Source organism: Papaver somniferum, chromosome 7, assembly GCF_003573695.1.
Source record: "Papaver somniferum cultivar HN1 chromosome 7, ASM357369v1, whole genome shotgun sequence".
NCBI classification, from domain to species: Eukaryota; Viridiplantae; Streptophyta; class Magnoliopsida; order Ranunculales; family Papaveraceae; genus Papaver; species Papaver somniferum.
This window is the reverse complement of record NC_039364.1, coordinates 245,012,808-245,022,721: the sequence shown is the minus strand read 5'-3', so window position 1 is coordinate 245,022,721 and position 9,914 is coordinate 245,012,808. Positions and strand designations below refer to the sequence as shown.

Below are 9,914 nucleotides of genomic sequence, written 5' to 3'. Positions count from 1 at the left end.
GGAGTTGCGCTGTTCATCTATTTGGTAAGGGATCATGTTATACATACGCACCAAAATACACCATTTGGGATGAATCGCTTAAGGATCGGAGAATTGTTTTATTCAACCATAACAACATACATTATATCGGTCTTAGAGTACGTGATGATTGCCCATTACCACCGCTAGATGGGTTTCATGAGGTCTCGGAGGTCACCAAGGAGTGGCTAAAAAAGTACGATCCCAACATGAGGCGATGGGAGGAATTGATCGGGCCTGATCAATTCCATGGTCTCCATTTGTTGGAATGAGTATTTTCCTTATGTTAAAAACTTGATCTATCGGATGCTTATATTTTGTCGCTTTCTTATATGGTATTTTGCAAACTTGAACCAACCTTAATGAATGAAAGTGGTTTTCTTTTTTTGGGTAATTTGGGCTCATTTATAGAAATTTATAACAAAATCGGACTTCTTATTCATTTATAGAGTCCGATTCTGGAGTTAGTTTGTTGCAGCTTTTTCAGAATCGGTTTATATGGAGGATAATGTAATCCGATTATTGGAAGAAAAGGGTATAGAGATTTTTAACTAAACAATCGGATTACATATGGTCCAAAATGATCCGAACAGGAATCCTGAATCGGTTTATATGTGTATTAATGTAATCCGATTATAGTTGATGTTCATCACATTAACCCAGAATCGGTTTATGTAGGTTCACATTAAAATCCGATTAAGATTACAATCGAATTACTGTGTTGAACATATAAACCGATTCTGGGTGGATTTTCAGAAAACTTGATGAGTGAATTTTTAAGATTTAGAGGTAAATCATTTTAGAGTATCTCTTAGGAGGAATGGTTTAAAGGGATTTAACTTAATCACTTGAATTGTCTGTTTTTGGGTTTTCTTTTTACAAACAACAAAAGAAGATTTTAATTATTGTTTGTGATTGATTAAGATTTAGTTTTGGTTTTGATGGAAATTGAAAAATAAATTGAGTTTTGATCAATGATTTTTGTATTTGTTAATTAAGTTATGATTTTTTATTTGTATTTGTGTTAGAATAATTAAGGTTTCTTTAAGGGTTAGTTTAGTATTTTTACAATATTTTAGACATCCCTTATCGTTCTCTATTGGGTGGATGAAGAAATTCATAGGCCCCAATTAAGTGGCATAGGCCCCACTTTAGCCAGGCTATTTTCGTAATCTAAGTTATATTTTGGGTTACCCAATATGTAGAATCTAAATGGTGAATTTTTAATATAGAAAAGAATACATTTGGGCCAGAAATAAGTTTCCCGTTTATGAATCAGTCAAGATTTAATAAAGCAAAAGCAACTAACACAATTCTCTTATAATCTCTTATAATGTATGAATGAAAAACAAAGATTACTTCATGTTCAAAAAACAAATTACTTCATGTTCAAAAAACAAAATTTGGTCTAACGCAAAAAAAAAAAAAAAAAAACTGGATCATCAAGGACTTGTCCATCTCAAGTAAGAGTTTGGTAGCCTTGTATGAGAGTACTGGTACTTTTTTTTTTTTTTAGTTTCCTCCACTTTAATATCACACTCTATGATCCTCAGTAAATATACACTCAATAAATTAACTGTTCCCCATAGTGCTACCATTCTATCATAAATTGTAACACAGCTTACCTCAAAAAGGGTACATGATTGGGAGTATGGATAGATGATAAAGTCAAAACTAAACAGGAAAAGAAAAAAACATTTCAGATTCCTTGATACAGAAATAGAAACAAAAACTCCAATCACAAACTAGAGAAGGGTCCTCACTTTTGAATCAAGAGAGCAGCAAGCTTTTGCAGCCCTCAATATCAGCTTCCTGACTACCCAGCACTCCTTGGCCAGAAGGATCCGTGGTTACGCAACCCATTGCACTGTCAAAAATAGCTTTCTTGAGCCTGGTATCCTCAACATTCTTAAGAATCTCGTTGACCACTTTGAATTCCAAAGACCCAGCAAGAATCATCTTACCCATTATCTCGCCAAAATTGCTTGGTGCTTTTGGTATATCAATTCCAATATCATCTAACATTGACCCGTAAAGTAGACACCCAGTTCCAATATCCCGAGCAATCAAAACCTTCTTACTGAACAAGTGCACCAAAAGTTCTGCAACTGGTTCTACACAAGGTGGGCTCTCCTCCAATGCAGTAGCAATAGCCTCCTTGACAACCTCAGGGTGATAATCGGGAGCTTTTAGCTCTTCAACACACTGTAAGGCTTCATCGAGAATTCGAACACTGAAGTACTCCTTTAAAAGAGAAACTGTCTTCTTACGCAGATCAGCCAGGTTCAATTTTGAAGTGGGAACTGATGTGTTCTCAGACACTGGAATCACTGAAGCCGGAGAAGCAGGTTTAGCAAGTACCTGGTTTTGTACAACTGAACCAGGAAATAAATTAGGGCGGCCTGCCGCAGGTGAACCACCTGCACCCTGGAGAAGTGCACTAGTCTTGCCAGTTATAATTCCACCACTACCTTGAGGCAACAATTTCGAGTTGAGAGATCCTGGTTTGCTCATTAACCCAGACTGAAGACGAGTAGTGGATTGCATAGCAAGATCACCTTTTGGCATTGAACGCTGACGAGGTATTTCCCAGTTGTCGTTATTATCAATCCCAGGCATCCCAGGCATTTTTCTTGTTCCAGGCATCCCGGGCATCATACCACCAGCTCCCGGGCGGTTTATAGGGAATCCTCCAGGACTGGTACTCCCCATAGCACCTGCATTACGGTTTCTCATATTTGCAGTTGCACCTGGACGCAGACCAAGATTCTTCTCCGCCTCTGAATGGATTTCAGTAATGGTTTTTGCTTTAATCTATAAACCAAATACAAAATATTAATACAAACTCGAAACTGTAAAAACTTCAAAAGAGGGAGTAACTGAGAGCAAACAGGCAAATGCAGATATATAAAATGTTCAAAAGGAAACCAGAAAGAAGAAAGAAAAAAAATTGATGGTTCAAACTGGCGTCAAATTAACTTAACACAGAAAGGAAGGGCAAATAAAAATGATCGTCATAGTTTGCAGCTTTTAAGCAAATAAAAACAAACATAAAAATGATTTAGGTATAATTTCAGACAAAGGGTTGAAAGGAAAAAATGTTTTCTGAAGTTACCTCTTCGCGTCTGGGGACCCACTTGTTCGCTCGAAGATCCATTACATCACGAACCATGAACTTCAGCCGTGCAGCCAACTGAGGATGTGTTGCTAATTCCTTTAGCCGGATGAAATAGGAATCATTAATACGACGGGTCTGGGGTCTTTCATCTAGCTGCTTGCCAATTGTATTGAAGAAATGACAAATGGCCTCAACATTCTCTTCATCTGGAACAGTCTTAAGATCAGGTCCCAACAATTCCTGTTAAATAAAAGGAAGTGTTAGAAACCAGTGCAAGAGATGCCAAAATAATAGATGTGCAAACAATAAGCCCAAATAAATACCTGAACAATGTGGTGAACAATTTTTTCAGGCACCATTTTCTGTTTCAGGAGTTCTCCAATAAGTCGGATATTTCCTAGAGTACGTAGCTTCACCATTCGCTCTTTATCCCTGCGTTCCATTTCTTGATCAGGGGCAGTCATCTGCCTGATCTCTGCCCTCAGATTCTCAGCACCTTCGAATGCTTCTTGGCAATTATTCAAGAGGATGCGCCTGAAAGTAATTTCTTTTCCTCCAGGCTCATCAGAAGGAAAAGGTGGTAGCTTCTCATTCAGATCAGAACATAGAAGAGCATACATGGGACAAAATGTTGGCTCTAACACAGCCTTCTCAAAAATGAGAGAGATAACACCCTGCATTGCAAAACATAAGAAATTATTCACATAGATTCTAAACCCCAAGAATACAGATATCACGGGTTAAGACGAGGGAAAAAGAATAAGCAAGATAGACACCTGTAAAATGTCTTGGGTTGTGATACCAGAATCAATCAGTTGGCCTTTGAGGAGGTCAAACTTCTCCGGTGTCAGCTTGTTCAATATACTGAAAAATAATCGCAATTTTCATTCAAGAAAGATAAAAATATCCAACAAACTGGAGGTGACAGATAAAGTGAGGCAACAGATACAAAATCAGACTACCAACATCAATAACATCATGTTCTTCTAATGGGTGAACCAAGAAAACAAAATCAGAAATTTACCCTTTCACCGTCTTCAGTACACGTTCTTTCTCGGAGAGATTTCCCCTTCGAACCGACCATGGCACCTCAGCCTTCACAAGAGGAGGAGCAGGTCCTACCTAATTACAGTAAGATATTTTAGAATATCAGATTCATCGCAATCGGTAATAAAAGCTGAAGAACGACTGATAACTAGAGCAACTTGTAATTCCCTAACAAGCTAGACATATCAATTGTAACGTGTTCGAGGCACACCAACATAGTTTCAAAGTAAAAAAATGCCACTGGAAGAATACATAATAATTACACCTAGATTGGGAGATACCTGTGCCCTAGAGGACTGCGAGTTTGACTGGTCTTGGCGGTTAAACAGGTTCTCCTGCGGTCTCGAATCTGGCCGACCAGAATGAGGAGCATCTCCAGGACCAGGCAACTGAGGTGACCGCCTATGCCAATCACGATTGTCCGGCTCTGAGTAACGACTCTGGGTTGGGGGCTGCACCTACATACAAACAAATGAATATAAATTACATATTAATACATTGCATCACTCCTATAAAAAGTTCTTGTCCAAGTAACTTAGGGTAAATCAATATTTCCTGTTCCACCGTTGTAGCCCTTCACAGAGCATATAATGTTTTGTACAATTATTGGAATGTTTTTATTCTCATAGTTTTTATTCTCATAGCTAAACATATAGCTGAGAAAAAAGATAAAAATAACTGAACTACTTAAACTATGATGAGACAGAGGGAACTATACATTGGCATTGGCATTGGCATCGGCATCTCCACGACCCCAGGTCTGATCTTCCCCAAATTCAGCATCAAGTTCTTGTTTGATTTTCAGAATACCATCGGGGACATTAACAACCTATAGAAAACACAGCAATCAAACCAGAAAAGAACATAAGAAATTATAACGTTACAAAAACTGATCCATACAAAATCATAAATAAAAGAATGACATACGTCCGAGACCAAAATATAGATAAGCAATCTTATGGTTGGAAAATACAAATATGAAGAAATTCAGAGAAGTGAATTATATGTTTTAGCTAGATTATTATAATGAATTTACTTTATCATGGTTGTTAACTGGTTAGCTTTAACATAAGAATATGACAAATGACAAAGACCCTCTTCCATAGGTCTATGAACTTCAACACAGTTAGCAAAAACAAAAACAAAAACAAAAAGAAACAACTTATTAAATACTACAGCATTAGCAAATCCAGCAAGCAAACGCATGAGCACCAATGAACAAAGAAAATTAATATTTACCTCCCTTAATTGCAGAAGTTGATCTCTAGTGTACCGAACACGCTCACGACAATCAAACCGTGCTCCAGGCTACAACAGTAAACAACACAAGAAAGTGAAAAAATGTCTGTGTTCTAAACATTGAGCTTTATAATTCCAAATTATGCATGTGACGTAAATAGCATGTTATGTAGGTAGCAACAACAAAAGATAAAACTCTGCACACATAAGAAAAATGCCTTGTGACATACTCTCGTTGACATAACTTTGAGAGAGATACTTTCAGTTAAGTGACTAGTAACATTTGATCAAGGATATCAATAAGATTTGATCAATCAAACACACGTAGAAGTTCTAAATGGTCAACAAACCTATTAAGGGACCGGAAAACATGTAACAGTAATAATATATATGCCAAACTGGGGAACAGAGACTTAAACAGTCTAAAACACAAACTGGCTATTGAGGATTTTGTTGAAAATCAAGTGTCAATACAATTACTGCAAAACTATGTCTGCATAGCAGCTCCACAACAACATACACTATGAGATGAAACGAATAGACAGTACAGTACAACTGTTCAACCCTACATCTGCTCATTATTTTACAGCTGCAGTTTTTGTTCTCCAATCACCTACGATCCAACACAAGCTCCATGTGTGTAAGTCCTTCATGGGCACCAATTAACTCATAGTTGCCCACCTAAAATCTACACATATTACTGTCTGTCCGTATTTACAGCAAAGCATATTCTTTAAATGAGCTGCCAAGAATTAGGACATTGATCTCGCTAATAAACTTTTATTCACAATGTTCAAATTTTCCAGGGAGTACTAAACTTTCCAAAAAAAAACGTTTGCCTAAGTATCACCTAAAGAATTAGGACATATGAGCTAATACATATAAATTAAAATAATTCCACCATAATCACCCCATCACAGATTATGTATGCAGGTCCTTTATGAACAACCAAAAACTTAAAGTATGCCCACCTAAAAGCCCACAAAATTAATATTTGTCCATATTTACAGCAAGTACACCATTTGCATGCCATGCTAAGAATTAGGACACACAATCCAAACTACCGAGGTATCAAATTTTGGACTTGAGAAGGGATATTTCCTAGAGAGAAAAAAAACACATATTAAAGGCATAATACTTCTACAGACTATTTGAGAGGTTTTTGAGAGAGGGTTTATGTTATCAGGAAAACCTTCATATCATTCAGGTGCAAATAAACAAACAAATAAACAAACAAGAAGCAAGAAGCAATATCACCTAAACAATCCACAAGTCAATACATATATGAAAAGAGAGAGGAAGAGAAACAGAACAATGAGATAACTTGAAGCTGCAAAAATCAGTAGGGCTCGAAATATACTGTAAACCCTTATTGAAAATCGAATAACTAGAGATCAGCTCAGTAACTTGATCAAAATAAAAAATATCGATACAAAAATATATACCTAATACGGGATAAATATATTAAAGGTTTCACCTTTATGAAACATATAGCTGAAATCCACAAACAAACAAAACCCTAGATCCATGAAAACAAAAAAAAACAATAATATTTCTCAAACCTTGAGAGATGATGAGAAACCATGAGGACGAAGATCTGCTGATGAAGAACCTGAACCACCACCAGAAGTACCAAACGCAGCAGATTCAAAACGAGGTGCACTAAATCTGCTTCCTCGATTGCCTCCACCACCAGGCCTTAAACTCAACACCGTCTGATCTGCTGCCTGCATACCTCACTTTTCACTCTCTGAGATTGATGATAGAATACCCAAACAGATCTTTGTAACTAAAAGAAATACGAGCTAAATCGGAACGCTTGCAATAAAATCGCCGCCGAATCTAGAAAATAAGAGATTTAAGAGTTTTCAAAAGGGATAGAAGAAGAAGAAGAAGAAGAAGAAGAGAGGCGGAAGAGGGAGACGTTTTACAGTCTCTCTTCTTTCTCTGGATATCTTTTTTATTCCTTCTCTTCGCTGCTTAGCAAAGAGAGAGAGAAATATGGAAAGAGAAAAGGATGAGGGGTTCTGAGGGAAACCCTTTGTATGTTTGGCACACTCGACGTCTAATTAATTACTCTGGTAATATTTATTTATTTATTACCTAATTAATCTTTTCCCTAGAGAAATCGTTTTTTTTTTTCTAAAAAGAAAATTACAAGACTTCGTTATCAGAAGGTAAGAAATTAGAAGAAAGCCGAACAACAAGCTGGGCTCCAACCCCTTCTGAATGACAACCCTTATTATGTGGAAAAGAAACTCCCCCATATTAGCATTTGCATCATGGCTAGCCATATAATATGCAGCCTCTTTAGGAAACCAGAACTTGACATAGACTGCGAAACCCTAATGGCTAGAAAATCAAAGCAAATAGATAAACAAGGGTGTCAAAAGAAGGCTTGGAAAGAGGGGAGAAAGTAGAAGACGAAAACAAGAAGGAAGGAATGCAAGGAAATGGATTGATCATGGGAAATCCAATTCCCTCAGCAAAGTTCTTCCATCTCGCAGATCGCCTCTCCGAGAAGTACAATTCCCTCAGCACATACCATGTAAAGATCACTAATTTGAGTTACCTCTCCTATAGAGATTGAATTAGAAAAACCTCCTTTCGTTACATATTCCGTCCAAGGCCAGTTAGCTGAGTCACCAGCTTCGTACAGGTGGACCAAAATTTATACTTGGATCTTGAGTTTTCCAAAATAGAACACGTGGAGCAAAATCGTACGTAATGATCTGATGGTTCTGCATTATGTCATATGATGGACGGTTTAGATTTGTCACCGTTTAGGTAGTCGTTTAGAATGTAAAACGTGCCCCTCCGTCTCTACAACTACCTCTCCATCGAGCGGGAATAGACATTAGAGAGTGGGAAAGAAACTGAATCAGTTTCAGAGAGAAAAATCCACAAACCTCATTGAGAAGAGATTTTAGGATTTCACCGAAGAGAATAAGAAATTGATCGAAGCGAGAAGAAATTAGTTATTGTTTATTGTTAATTCATATATGTTCTAAAGTTTAATCGCGATGATTCAGAACCGGAGACGATTGTGAGTTTTTTTGTTTTTCTGTTTAGGGTTTTTGTTGATTCAGTTCCTTTTTCTTTTTAATGATTTGGTACATGATTATGGTTTTGATGTGATGTATGTTGTTCTTGAGTCTTTATTATGATTATTTGATTTAGGGTTTTTTTATATGCTTAATCGAGTGGATAAATTATATGTTTGTGACGTGATATTGTAGGAAATTTGGCTTTTACTTATGCTCTACTTCTTCCTTTTTTGTTTATGTGATTGGGTTTTTTGTAGAATTGAACATGTATAGTCTGTTGCAGTGATAAGATGTTATTCATGTTATGTTGTTGATTCTGGTGGTTAATTTAGGTTTTTGGTTATATTGCAGTAAATTTGTTGAGTATGGTAGCAAAAAATTTTATTTACACTATGATGGAGAATGGCCTAGGCAACAACATGTTGGTGGGTTAAGTTTCCTTGATTACATAAATGGAAAGGAAGTGTGTTCGCCTAGGTATGATGGAGACGCTCTGAACATGATTGACTTGTTACACAATGTGTACGAATATATTGATGGGATAAATGGCCACCAATGTCTTTTTCAGTACCTGGAGAGTGGCTTGCTTTATGATGTTGTGGATGATACAGACTTGTTGAAGTTTTGGAATGAATCAGATCAATATGTTCACAATGAAGTTCATTTGTTGAGGGACCCCTTGATGTTGTGTTACCAAATGAAGAAGTTGAGGTAAATGGTGGTGTGAATGATGAAATTATTGGGCCATTGCCACAATCTCAGATAGAGCCATCTGTTATTGGGTGTTTATTTGAAGATGAGAAAACAAGTAAGCATAGCACACAGGTGTCTGAAGATGATCCAAGTAAGCATTTCAATCAGCAGACAAGTCAGAATCCACCAGAGCAGGCAAATGAGACTCCAGCAGAGCATCCAAGTCAGAGTTCGTTGACAGATGAGCAGCCAAGTCAGACTGCAACGACAAATGAGCATACACCTCAGCATACCCCAACTAAAGGCCCTTCCCCAAAGACGACAATTGCATCCAAAAAGAACACTCCTTAAAAGTCACTTGCAACAAAGAAGAACAAAAGGAAAGAAACGGTTATTGAATTAGATGAATAACATGATACTCTGCAAGATTTGTTAGATAATGCCTGAAGAAGAGCTTGATGTACTACCTGTGGAGTCGAGCCGATTTTTCGTGTGCAAATCCGCTTTATATAGAACCATCCAACACAAGTGACCTTTGAAGCCCAAATTCGAACGTTCAACGGTCGACTTTTCAGGAATTCTGACCCGCCGTTGATGGTACAGTTTATACTTATATGTCAAAGGGTATTTTGGGGAACTCAAGATCCACGTGTAAATTTTGTTCCACCTATACAAAGTTGGTGACTCAGCTAACTGGCATTGGACAGAAAATGTAACGAGATGAGGTTTTGCTAATTTAATATTTGTAGGGG

General features: G+C 37.2%; 1 protein-coding gene and 2 non-coding genes across 4 annotated transcripts; all 3 read right to left on the bottom strand.

Moving 5' to 3' along the window:
* Nucleotides 1-1,534: 1,534 nt before the first annotated feature.
* Nucleotides 1,535-7,455, bottom strand: LOC113300031 (eukaryotic translation initiation factor-like). Of its 2 annotated transcripts, none has more exons than XM_026549161.1 (9): nt 6,985-7,455; nt 5,423-5,491; nt 4,902-5,012; nt 4,465-4,635; nt 4,161-4,258; nt 3,913-4,000; nt 3,460-3,810; nt 3,134-3,376; nt 1,535-2,832 (listed from the first exon to the last, which is right to left on the bottom strand). In XM_026549161.1, the coding sequence occupies exons 1-9, from the start codon at nt 7,153-7,155 to the stop codon at nt 1,789-1,791; spliced, it is 2,346 nt and encodes a 781-aa protein (XP_026404946.1). In that variant the 5' UTR covers nt 7,156-7,455; the 3' UTR covers nt 1,535-1,788. The 2 variants fall into 2 exon arrangements, with proteins under 2 accessions (XP_026404946.1, XP_026404945.1); XM_026549160.1 differs by having other exon boundaries at nt 4,465-4,641; nt 6,985-7,454.
* Nucleotides 6,055-6,159, bottom strand: LOC113300884. Its single transcript, XR_003335990.1, has one exon. It is a non-coding gene; the product is annotated as a small nucleolar RNA snoR103 (small nucleolar RNA).
* Nucleotides 6,344-6,450, bottom strand: LOC113300882. The gene has a single exon (XR_003335988.1). It is a non-coding gene; the product is annotated as a small nucleolar RNA snoR103 (small nucleolar RNA).
* Nucleotides 7,456-9,914: the final 2,459 nt, after the last annotated feature.

Coding starts and splice junctions, on each gene's coding strand:
- LOC113300031 (XM_026549160.1), bottom strand. CDS start 7,155: ATGCAGGCAGCAGATCAGACGGTGTTGAGTTTAAGGCCTGGTGGTGGA. Junction 5,013..5,422: donor AACTTCTGCAATTAAGGGAG/GTAAATATTAAT, acceptor TGTTTTCTATAG/GTTGTTAATGTCCCCGATGG. Junction 4,642..4,901: donor ATGCCAATGCCAATGCCAAT/GTATAGTTCCCT, acceptor GTTTGTATGTAG/GTGCAGCCCCCAACCCAGAG.